General features: G+C 39.4%; 2 protein-coding genes across 2 annotated transcripts in view; one reads left to right on the top strand and one right to left on the bottom strand.

Moving 5' to 3' along the window:
- bmp15 (bone morphogenetic protein 15) lies at nt 1-3,796 on the bottom strand. Its single transcript, XM_034164540.1, has 2 exons — nt 3,084-3,796; nt 1-1,061 (listed from the first exon to the last, which is right to left on the bottom strand). The coding sequence occupies exons 1-2, from the start codon at nt 3,370-3,372 to the stop codon at nt 127-129; spliced, it is 1,224 nt and encodes a 407-aa protein (XP_034020431.1). The 5' UTR covers nt 3,373-3,796; the 3' UTR covers nt 1-126.
- A 2,082-nt stretch (nt 3,797-5,878) lies between these two features.
- LOC117505444 (protein Shroom4-like) overlaps nt 5,879-13,165 on the top strand; it is a 35,163-nt gene continuing 27,876 nt past the window's right edge. Inside the window, exon 1 of the mRNA XM_034165086.1 lies at nt 5,879-6,137. Within this exon, the coding sequence (XP_034020977.1) occupies nt 6,015-6,137 (123 nt within the window). The 5' untranslated portion in view covers nt 5,879-6,014. The remainder of the gene's footprint in view (nt 6,138-13,165) is intronic.

The following is a 13,165-nucleotide window of genomic DNA, read 5'->3' on the forward strand; positions in this document are numbered from 1 at the left end:
TTAGTTAGCCACTAGCTGGAGATCAATAACAGCCAATCAGATCTGCCATCTAGTCTTTTTATTATTAATGCAAAATCTACTCAACAGGATTGTTAAAATGCAGCACCTCAGATGTCCAACCGGCGTCTAGCGGCACGTGCAGGACTCTGCCACCATGTCATCCAGCTCTTTGTACTCCACCTTCTTCTTGTGCACCACCAGCACGCTCATGGGCATGTACTTATAAGGCACGCAGGACGGAGGCGGCACGTCGCCGACCCCCAGGTCATTGATGATGGTCTGGATGATGGCGTGGTTGGGCGAGTGGTAGCCATAGTGGAGCACCCTCGGGCAGTCGCCCTGGCAGAAACGTGGGTTGTACATAGGCGGGGCTATGAAGTAGTGACTCCAACCGAGCTCGTCGAAGGAGAGGCGGAAGGAGTGGAGCTTGCAGCGGTTTTTGGGCATGCTCGTTTTGCGCTTGAAGGTGGGGATGTCGGAGATGATTGAGGACGAGATTGCCGGAGCATTTTTCAGGACATCCACTGAAGGTGAAGAGTCTTTGGAGCGCCGTCGGCGGATTGTAGGGTGCCACTGCCGGATTTGCTCCAAGATTTTTTCCCCTTCAGCCCCGAACAATTCCCCCATCCAGTCCTTCACTTCCCTCTCCTCTTCCAAGTACAGAAGAAGAGAGGGGACTTCAACGTGAGTCTCTCCGTACCACCTTTTTCTTGCTCGAGGACGGGCCAGCCACCACGACCGTCCGCCAAACTGCTCTGTGCACCAGTACTGAGCCGTTAGGTTCAAGTGTTCTGCGAGACCCCGGGTCCGACCTTGCAGGACGTGTCCACTGATGTGTGCAGTGATGTCCGTCTCTGTCCACTGCTCGTGGGGTTCCAGGGTGACAAGACTCTCTTTGCCAAGTGAGGTGACCTTAGCCCGGCAGCGGGGCGGCTGGAGGGCCTGGTGGTCGTGAGACGCTGCAGTCGAGGAAGATCGAAGGTGGACGAACGAGGCTCTGATCAGTTGCTCTGAGGGAAGAGTGTCCAGGTTGTACTGGACAGTGAACGTGTAGTGATGGTCTGAGGACAAGACAAGAACATGTTTCTGATGAGTCATACAGAGTATTCCAGCTTTCAGCCAGCAGGGGGAGCAAGACTGAGCTTTAAGACTAATCCATACATCACTTGGACATGAAGGACTGGAAGACCCATTTTGGTATTTTACCAAGTAAAGCAGTACTATCTAAAACATCAAGAGTACCCAGAGCCAAATAAACATACTATAAACCATCTTCTTGCTGTCTCAAGATAAACCACAAGTCTAGTTTTCAGACTAAAGTCACAGTATGTGTTAGTTAATTAAAATCCAAGACAGGCTCTTCTGCAGCTTATGTTCTTGTACTTAAAAGATCAAGATTAACAGCAATAATGGCACAATCCTGTGTGGAAGTGCTAAGTTCAAAGAGACATTCTTTAAAAAAAAGGATGACTACAGTTAGTAACAAGACCACAAGTACCAGAATACTTTGTAAGAACTCGTACTATAGTATACCACAGTATCTCCTACAGATAGGAGCTAAATTTAAACAAAATCACCCCCCCCCCCCAAGCTTGAGTTTTGTTATTTATCATAGGCAGCAGCCCAGTCTCCCCCACTCCCACAGCTTTTTGTCAGACCCCCCCCGGTCTCCCCCACTCCCACAGCTTTTTGTCAGACCCCCCCCGGTCTCCCCCACTCCCACAGCTTTTTGTCAGACCCCCCCCGGTCTCCCCCACTCCCACAGCTTTTTGTCAGACCCCCCCCGGTCTCCCCCACTCCCACAGCTTTTTGTCAGACTACAGGCAGACCCCCCGGTCTCCCCCACTCCCACAGCTTTTTGTCAGACTACAGGCAGACCCCCCGGTCTCCCCCACTCCCACAGCTTTTTGTCAGACTACAGGCAGACCCCCCGGTCTCCCCCACTCCCACAGCTTTTTGTCAGACTACAGGCAGACCCCCCGGTCTCCCCCACTCCACAGCTTTTTGTCAGACTACAGGCAGACCCCCCGGTCTCCCCCACTCCCACAGCTTTTGTCAGACTACAGGCAGACCCCCCGGTCTCCCCCACTCCCACAGCTTTTTGTCAGACTACAGGCAGACCCCCCGGTCTCCCCCACTCCCACAGCTTTTTGTCAGACTACAGGCAGACCCCCCGGTCTCCCCCACTCCCACAGCTTTTTGTCAGACTACAGGCAGACCCCCCGGTCTCCCCCACTCCCACAGCTTTTTGTCAGACTACAGGCAGACCCCCCGGTCTCCCCCACTCCCACAGCTTTTTGTCAGACTACAGGCAGACCCCCCGGTCTCCCCCACTCCCACAGCTTTTTGTCAGACTACAGGCAGACCCCCCGGTCTCCCCCACTCCCACAGCTTTTTGTCAGACTACAGGCAGACCCCCCGGTCTCCCCCACTCCCACAGCTTTTTGTCAGACTACAGGCAGACCCCCCGGTCTCCCCCACTCCCACAGCTTTTTGTCAGACTACAGGCAGACCCCCCGGTCTCCCCCACCCCCACAGCTTTGTCAGACTACAGGCAGACCCCCCGGTCTCCCCCACTCCCACAGCTTTTTGTCAGACTACAGGCAGACCCCCCGGTCTCCCCCACTCCCACAGCTTTTTGTCAGACTACAGGCAGACCCCCCGGTCTCCCCCACTCCCACAGCTTTTTGTCAGACTACAGGCAGACCCCCCGGTCTCCCCCACTCCCACAGCTTTTTGTCAGACTACAGACAGACCCCCCGGTCTCCCCCACTCCCACAGCTTTTTGTCAGACTACAGACGAACCCCGGGTCTCCCCCACTCCCACAGCTTTTTGTCAGACTACAGACGAACCCCGGGTCTCCCCCACTCCCACAGCTTTTGTCAGACTACAGACGAACCCCGGGTCTCCCCCACTCCCACAGCTTTTGTCAGACTACAGACGAACCCCGGGTCTCCCCCACTCCCACAGCTTTTGTCAGACTACAGACGAACCCCGGGTCTCCCCCACTCCCACAGCTTTTGTCAGACTGTCACATACCCCCAGTCTCCCCCACTTCAGAGTTGACCTCTGACCCCCTTACCTTTGCGTGCTGGCAGGTGGCGCACTGAAGACGCAGACGGCCTCACCAAACGGACCGTGTTGGAGCCGAACTTGCGGTGCTGCTTGGGCCTGCCGTCTGGTTCGGCCGCGCTCCGGTACAAACTGAGCATGAAGTGCAGGTTCTGGTCGGCTCTCTGCTCGTCGGTCAGCGGCCGGTGGAGGTGATGAGAGGCCATTCTCCGCCCGGAACCCGCTCCGGCGGAGACGGAACACACCACGAACAGAACGCAGGTGAGGAGGAAGCTGGTTCTGCTGCGGGAAGCCCTCATGGTAGCTGGACCCCAAAAAAAAAAAAAAAAAAAAAAACCCTCCGGCGCTAACGAGCTGCACCAGCGAGGACACTGACAACCATCCTCCGCGCGGCCCGGAGCCAATCACACGCTCACCTGCGCGCGACCCATTCTGAATGACGTAACAATTAACTGCAGCCACCTGCCGGTGACCCCATTTAACCCCGCGAGGCGCGAATCAAAGAAGCCACGTGATTGGTCCGTAAAAATGACCACGTGCACTTAAGAAAACAAACAAAAGTTCTATCAATCTGTCGTAATGTTTTTATATTATGTTGATTATTAATTTAGTTGAGGTATTAATTGTTTGTAAAATCTTAAATCAGTTTGTTATTCCTTTTTTATTTTATTTTACGTATTTTATTTTATTTTATGACAGATCATGAAGTATATTTGAGCTGCTTCAAACCTCTGACCCCGATGAAACCAAATAATCTTTACCCGGTAATACAGGTCAGCACATATATTTTAAACACTAATGTGATCATAGGCCTATTTGGGGTTGAAACCCACCTCAAATGTTCCACATATAGACGAAAGAAATTTAAAAAAATATATTTTTTTTGGACAGTGGACCAAAAGAACATTTGTTTCAAGAAATGATTGACTCATTTGAAATTAACTTTAAAAAAATAAAATAAATGAAACATGCAATCATCATACCAAAATGACAATTTTTCAAAACACTAAATTAAATATTTGCTATAGTGTGTGTATGTGTGTGTGTGTGTGTGTGTGTGGGGGGGGGGGGGGGGAGCAAAGCATTCAGCTCATTTGGCGCCATCTGGTGGAGGAAAATATTGACAAACCATGAAAGCTGTTTTGGGTTGGAGACAAAAAAACAACAACATTACAGATATGATGAAGAATGTTAGAATCACTGCAGACTCTGAGTTTCAGTTTTTATGATTCATAAATCATTCATAATGCTTACAAATGCTGACCGTGTTCGTTTTCTACCACTAGAAGGCGACAGAGATGCATTTTGAAAAACCTCTTTGTATCATTTTTTCTTTTTTTTTTTACCAGTTTGTTTTAATTCCGTTGCATTAGATTGGGGGGAATTCTATTCTTCAGAAAAAAGTGTGGGGAAACTAAAAGCTACATCATAAACAGAATATGCACCAAAACCTATATTATAAGAGAACTGCTATATCTAATTTTCTAACATTCTGCAGAAAGTTGCACTTTGACATAAAAGAGAGAGCTACAGCCTATTTTTTTTCTACATTGAAAATGATAATGTGAAAGGAAAATACATGTTTTACAAACAAAAGAAGCAGAAATTCTCACAACAACATGGCAATTTTGTTTGTTTTCATTTCGAACTAATGCCACAAATGTATGATGCTTAATGACATCACAAAGGGCAGAATCTGCTTCTGCATTGCAGTGTGTTCTGGTTCTTTTAGCTTCCATGGAGTTCTTGTTTTGGTTAGTTTTATTTAACACATCTTGTTAGTTGTGTTAAAAACACAGTAAAATGTTGCTGTAAAGATAAATATTAATTCTGGGATTACTTGATGGCAGATTTAGATCACAGATACACAGTTTTACCATAGATTTAAGATTAAATTCATATTTTATAATTATGATCTCACATCAATAGTTCTTTTTAAAATCCATGATTTTCCATATTTTTCTCTTCTCTTTTTTCTGCCTTTTTATTTTTTTTTTGCCATATATTATAACTCATTTTCTTACCTTTAAAATGCGTTTTTGTCTGTTTGCTGTGCTTTAGTGAATAAAATAACAATAAATAATAGTTTTAATAGAGAAAAGATGATTAACAACTGGTTTCATGTTTCAAATTAAAGGTATCTCTCATCCGATGCTTTTGTTTGGCTGCAGTTGCCGCCGTTATGTTTGAGTGATTTTTGTAATCCCGCCCTCGAAATGATTTTTTTTTTCTTTTGGTTCCTTGCGGTTCGGCCACTCGACAATTGGCCAAGACTTACGCCAATCATATCCTAACGCTCGCATAATTGGCTTCGATTGGGGAAAAAGTTTTCTCAAAGTTTTGACCTGAATCAAGCATGCAGAAGTAAAACCAGACAGATGTCAAAATAAAAGTTTGAAATCGTCTTCTGCCTCTTTTTATAGAATGAAAACGCTCATGAAACTTATCGAATGGGTTTCAGCATCATATAACAACGTTTGCTCACATAAGAGTGCTACAAAAGTCATTTGTTAACATTCATTTCACCGTTATCAGGAAACTTTTGCATTAAAAACGGCGTTATCACGAAAAAAAAAAGCATATTAAAGCGTCTGTAATCTCTGATTGCTAGTTTATTTACTAACGGTAGATTAAAGGTTTGCATAAATCACTAGATTTAGCGTTTTTTTAAATACATATATTTTAGCTGTTTTTGTAATTTTATTACATTCAACTATTTACAAACTACTCTTAAACGGAAGTGGAAACTCTTACTGTGTGTGATTGCGTCTGTCTTGACTATGGCCGAAACTTTGTCCCCGCCCCTCTCCTGCTCCTGCATCCATCCATCCGCTGTTGTTGTGGAGCGGTGATGGAGAAGAGAAGGAGCTGCTTTTAGTGACGGTCAGCGGGGCTACTCCAACCGCGAGAGAGGGGGAGAAAAGCGGCCGACGGAGGGAGGATGGATACGGTGGAGCAGCTCGTCTCCTTCCACCACATTCAGGTCCATTTGTGCGGCGGCGCTCCGTGGGGCTTCACGCTGAAAGGAGGACTGGAACACGGCGAGCCGCTCATCATCACCAAAGTAAGCTAGGCACACTTCTTTATTTATTTTAATCTAAATGTAAAGCCTTAAAGTGTACCAAAGTAAACTATTTATACTTCTTTATTTTTTTAAACATAAATGTATTCAGTGAAAATTAACCAAAGTAAACTAGTTACGGTTCTTTAAAAAACAAAACATACATCACAAATTGATTGAATGAGTTAAAATTCATCAAAGCTAATCAAAGTGCAAATCAAAGTGCACCAATGTAAACTTAGCTAGACTTTTTAAAAAAAATTAAACATGTGCATAAAAATGACGTCACAAATATAAAGCGCACTCCAGTAAAGTAGTTCCACTTCTTTTAAACAAATGACGTCACAAATATAAAGCGCACTCAAGTAAAGTAGTTCCACTTCTTTTAAACAAATGACGTCACAAATATAAAGTGCACTAAAATAAGATAGTTGCACGTCTTTAAAAAACAATATCACAAACATAAAGTATGCTAAAGGAAGCTACTTGCGCTACTTTGTAAAATTACATCACAAATATAAATTGCGCTAAAGTAATTACTTGTGCTCCTTTATAAAATGACATCACAAATACAAAACACGCTAAAGTAAGCTACTCGCACTCATTTTAAAATGACACCACAATTTTAAAGCGTGCTAAAGTAAGCGAGTCAAGCTCATTTGTAAAATTACACCACAATTTTAAAGCATGCTATACTAAGCCAGTCGTGTTCCTTTATAAAATGCTATCACAAATATAAAGCACACTAAAGTAAGCTACTCGTGCTCATTTATAAAATGACACCACAATTTTAAAGCGTGCTATAGTAAGCTAGTTGTGTTCATTTATAAAATTATATCACAAATATAAAGTAAGCTACTTGTGCTCCTTCATAAGATGATACCACAAATATAAAACATGCTAAAGTAACCTATTCACACTCCTTTATGTAATGACATCACAAATACAGAACACGCAAAAGTAAGCTAGTCGCGTTCCTTTATAAAATGACATCACAAATATAAAGCACGCTAAAGTAAGCTACTCATGCTCATTTATAAAATGACCCCACAATTTTAAAGTGTGCTAAAGTAAGCTAGTCGTGTTCCTTTATAAAATGACACCATAAATATAAAGTATGATAAAGTAAGCTACTCGCGCTCCTTTATAAGATGACACCACAAATATAAAGCACGCTAAAGTAACCTATTCACACTCCTTTATAAAATGACATCACAAATACAGAACATGCTAAAGTAAGCTAGTCGTGCTCCTTTATAAAGTGACATCACAAATATGAAGCTCGCTAAAGTAAGCTAGTCATGCTCCTTTCTAAAATATCACAAATATAAAACACGCTAAAGTAAGCTTGTCATGCTCCTTTATGAAATGACATCACAAATATGAAGCTCGCTAAAGTAAGCTAGTCATGCTCCTTTATAAAATGACATCACAAATATGAAGCACGCTAAAGTAAGCTTGTCGTGCTCCTTTATAAAATTACATCACAAATATGAAGCACGCTAAAGTAAGCTAGTCATGCTCCTTTATAAAATATCACAAATATAAAACTCGCTAAAGTAAGCTTGTCATGCTCCTTTATAAAATATCACAAATATAAAACTCGCTAAAGTTAGCTTGTCTTGCTCCTTTATGAAATGACATCACAAATATAAAGCTCGCTAAAGTAAGCTTGTCTTGCTCCTTTATGAAATTACATCACAAATATAAAGCTCGCTAAAGTAAGCTTGTCCTGCTCCTTTATGAAATGACATCACAAATATAAAGCTCGCTAAAGTAAGCTTGTCCTGCTCCTTTATGAAATGACATCACAAATATAAAGCTTGCTAAAGTAAGCTTGTCATGCTCCTTTATGAAATGACATCACAAATATAAAGCTCGCTAAAGTAAGCTTGTCCTGCTCCTTTATAAAATATCACAAATATAAAGCTTGCTAAAGTAAGCTTGTCCTGCTCCTTTATAAAATGACATCACAAATATGAAGCTCGCTAAAGTAAGCTACTTGTGCTCATTTATAAAATGACCCCACAATTTTAAAGTGTGCTAAAGTAAGCTAGTCGTGTTCCTTTATAAAATGACACCACAAATATAAAGCACGCTAAAGTAACCTATTCACACTCCTTTATAAAATGACATCACAAATATGAAGCTCGCTAAAGTAAGCTAGTCATGCTCCTTTCTAAAATATCACAAATATAAAACACGCTAAAGTAAGCTTGTCATGCTCCTTTATGAAATGACATCACAAATATAAAGCTCGCTAAAGTAAGCTTGTCATGCTCCTTTATGAAATGACATCACAAATATGAAGCACGCTAAAGTAAGCTAGTCATGCTCCTTTATAAAATGACATCACAAATATGAAGCTCGCTAAAGTAAGCTTGTCATGCTCCTTTATAAAATTACATCACAAATATGAAGCACGCTAAAGTAAGCTTGTCATGCTCCTTTATAAAATATCACAAATATAAAACTCGCTAAAGTAAGCTTGTCATGCTCCTTTATAAAATTACATCACAAATATGAAGCACGCTAAAGTAAGCTAGTCATGCTCCTTTATAAAATATCACAAATATAAAACTCGCTAAAGTAAGCTTGTCATGCTCCTTTATGAAATTACATCACAAATTTAAAGCTCGCTAAAGTAAGCTTGTCATGCTCCTTTATAAAATGACATCACAAATATGAAGCACGCTAAAGTAAGCTTGTCATGCTCCTTTCTAAAATGACATCACAAATATAAAGCTCGCTAAAGTAAGCTAGTCATGCTCCTTTATGAAATGACATCACAAATATAAAGCTCGCTAAAGTAAGCTAGTCATGCTCCTTTATAAAATGACATCACAAATATAAAGCTCGCTAAAGTAAGCTAGTCATGCTCCTTTATAAAATGACATCACAAATATGAAGCACGCTAAAGTAAGCTTGTCATGCTCCTTTATAAAATGACATCACAAATATAAAGCTCGCTAAAGTAAGCTAGTCATGCTCCTTTATGAAATGACATCACAAATATAAAGCTCGCTAAAGTAAGCTAGTCATGCTCCTTTATAAAATGACATCACAAATATAAAGCTCGCTAAAGTAAGCTAGTCATGCTCCTTTATAAAATGACATCACAAATATAAAGCTCGCTAAAGTAAGCTAGTCATGCTCCTTTATAAAATGACATCACAAATATAAAGCTCGCTAAAGTAAGCTTGTCATGCTCTTTTATGAAATGACATCACAAATATAAAGCTCGCTAAAGTAAGCTAGTCATGCTCCTTTATAAAATGACATCACAAATATAAAGCTCGCTAAAGTAAGCTTGTCATGCTCCTTTATAAAATATCACAAATATAAAGCTTGCTAAAGTAAGCTTGTCGTGCTCCTTTATAAAATGACATCACAAATATAAAGCTCGCTAAAGTAAGCTTGTCATGCTCCTTTATAAAATATCACAAATATAAAGCTTGCTAAAGTAAGCTTGTCCTGCTCCTTTATAAAATGACATCACAAATATGAAGCTCGCTAAAGTAAGCTACTCGTGCTCATTTATAAAATGAGCCCACAATTTTAAAGTGTGCTAAAGTAAGCTAGTCGTGTTCCTTTATAAAATGACACCACAAATATAAAGCACGCTAAAGTAACCTATTCACACTCCTTTATAAAATGACATCACAAATATGAAGCTCGCTAAAGTAAGCTAGTCATGCTTCTTTCTAAAATATCACAAATATAAAACACGCTAAAGTAAGCTTGTCATGCTCCTTTATGAAATGACATCACAAATATAAAGCTCGCTAAAGTAAGCTTGTCATGCTCCTTTATGAAATGACATCACAAATATGAAGCACGCTAAAGTAAGCTAGTCATGCTCCTTTATAAAATGACATCACAAATATGAAGCTCGCTAAAGTAAGCTTGTCATGCTCCTTTATAAAATTACATCACAAATATGAAGCACGCTAAAGTAAGCTTGTCATGCTCCTTTATAAAATTACATCACAAATATGAAGCACGCTAAAGTAAGCTAGTCATGCTCCTTTATAAAATATCACAAATATAAAACTCGCTAAAGTAAGCTTGTCATGCTCCTTTGTGAAATTACATCACAAATTTAAAGCTCGCTAAAGTAAGCTAGTCATGCTCCTTTATGAAATGACATCACAAATTTAAAGCTCGCTAAAGTAAGCTTGTCATGCTTCTTTATAAAATATCACAAATATAAAGCTCGCTAAAGTAAGCTTGTCCTGCTCCTTTATAAAATGACATCACAAATATGAAGCACGCTAAAGTAAGCTAGTCATGCTCCTTTATAAAATATCACAAATATAAAACTCGCTAAAGTAAGCTTGTCATGCTCCTTTATAAAATATCACAAATATAAAACTCGCTAAAGTAAGCTTGTCATGCTCCTTTATAAAATATCACAAATATAAAACTCGCTAAAGTAAGCTTGTCATGCTCCTTTATGAAATGACATCACAAATATAAAGCTCGCTAAAGTAAGCTAGTCATGCTCCTTTATAAAATGACATCACAAATATGAAGCTCGCTAAAGTAAGCTTGTCATGCTCCTTTATAAAATATCACAAATATAAAACTCGCTAAAGTAAGCTTGTCATGCTCCTTTATGAAATGACATCACAAATATAAAGCTCGCTAAAGTAAGCTTGTCATGCTCCTTTATAAAATGACATCACAAATATGAAGCACGCTAAAGTAAGCTTGTCATGCTCCTTTATAAAATGACATCACAAATATAAAGCTCGCTAAAGTAAGCTAGTCATGCTCCTTTATAAAATGACATCACAAATATGAAGCTCGCTAAAGTAAGCTAGTCATGCTCCTTTATAAAATGACATCACAAATATGAAGCACGCTAAAGTAAGCTAGTCATGCTCCTTTATGAAATGACATCACAAATATAAAGCTCGCTAAAGTAAGCTAGTCATGCTCCTTTATAAAATGACATCACAAATATGAAGCACGCTAAAGTAAGCTTGTCATGCTCCTTTATAAAATGACATCACAAATATAAAGCTCGCTAAAGTAAGCTAGTCATGCTCCTTTATAAAATGACATCACAAATATAAAGCACGCTAAAGTAAGCTTGTCATGCTCCTTTATAAAATGACGTCACAAATATAAAGCTCGCTAAAGTAAGCTAGTCATGCTCCTTTATAAAATGACATCACAAATATAAAGCTCGCTAAAGTAAGCTAGTCATGCTCCTTTATAAAATGACATCACAAATATAAAGCTTGCTAAAGTAAGCTTGTCCTGCTCCTTTATAAAATGACATCACAAATATGAAGCTCGCTAAAGTAAGCTACTCGTGCTCATTTATAAAATGACCCCACAATTTTAAAGTGTGCTAAAGTAAGCTAGTCGTGTTCCTTTATAAAATGACACCACAAATATAAAGCACGCTAAAGTAACCTATTCACACTCCTTTATAAAATGACATCACAAATATGAAGCTCGCTAAAGTAAGCTGGTCATGCTCCTTTCTAAAATATCACAAATATAAAACACGCTAAAGTAAGCTTGTCATGCTCCTTTATGAAATGACATCACAAATATAAAGCTCGCTAAAGTAAGCTAGTCATGCTCCTTTATAAAATGACATCACAAATATGAAGCTCGCTAAAGTAAGCTAGTCATGCTCCTTTATAAAATATCACAAATATAAAACTCGCTAAAGTAAGCTTGTCATGCTCCTTTATAAAATATCACAAATATAAAACTCGCTAAAGTAAGCTTGTCATGCTCCTTTATGAAATGACATCACAAATATAAAGCTCGCTAAAGTAAGCTTGTCATGCTCCTTTATAAAATGACATCACAAATATGAAGCACGCTAAAGTAAGCTTGTCATGCTCCTTTATAAAATGACATCACAAATATAAAGCTCGCTAAAGTAAGCTAGTCATGCTCCTTTATAAAATGACATCACAAATATGAAGCTCGCTAAAGTAAGCTTGTCATGCTCCTTTATAAAATGACATCACAAATATGAAGCACGCTAAAGTAAGCTAGTCATGCTCCTTTATGAAATGACATCACAAATATAAAGCTCGCTAAAGTAAGCTAGTCATGCTCCTTTATAAAATGACATCACAAATATGAAGCACGCTAAAGTAAGCTTGTCATGCTCCTTTATGAAATGACATCACAAATATAAAGCTTGCTAAAGTAAGCTAGTCATGCTCCTTTATAAAATGACATCACAAATATAAAGCTTGCTAAAGTAAGCTTGTCATGCTCCTTTATAAAATATCACAAATATAAAGCTTGCTAAAGTAAGCTTGTCATGCTCCTTTATAAAATGACATCACAAATATAAAGCTCGCTAAAGTAAGCTTGTCATGCTCCTTTATAAAATATCACAAATATAAAGCTTGCTAAAGTAAGCTTGTCCTGCTCCTTTATAAAATGACATCACAAATATGAAGCTCGCTAAAGTAAGCTACTCGTGCTCATTTATAAAATGACCCCACAATTTTAAAGTGTGCTAAAGTAAGCTAGTCGTGTTCCTTTATAAAATGACACCACAAATATAAAGCACGCTAAAGTAACCTATTCACTCCTTTATAAAATGACATCACAAATATGAAGCTCGCTAAAGTAAGCTAGTCATGCTCCTTTCTAAATATCACAAATATAAAACACGCTAAAGTAAGCTTGTCATGCTCCTTTATGAAATGACATCACAAATATAAAGCTCGCTAAAGTAAGCTTGTCATGCTCCTTTATGAAATGACATCACAAATATGAAGCACGCTAAAGTAAGCTAGTCATGCTCCTTTATAAAATGACATCACAAATATGAAGCTCGCTAAAGTAAGCTTGTCATGCTCCTTTATAAAATTACATCACAAATATGAAGCACGCTAAAGTAAGCTTGTCATGCTCCTTTATAAAATATCACAAATATAAAACTCGCTAAAGTAAGCTTGTCATGCTCCTTTATAAAATTACATCACAAATATGAAGCACGCTAAAGTAAGCTAGTCATGCTCCTTTATAAAATATCACAAATA

This window comes from Thalassophryne amazonica, chromosome 23, assembly GCF_902500255.1.
Source record: "Thalassophryne amazonica chromosome 23, fThaAma1.1, whole genome shotgun sequence".
In the NCBI taxonomy this organism is placed as follows: Eukaryota; Metazoa; Chordata; class Actinopteri; order Batrachoidiformes; family Batrachoididae; genus Thalassophryne; species Thalassophryne amazonica.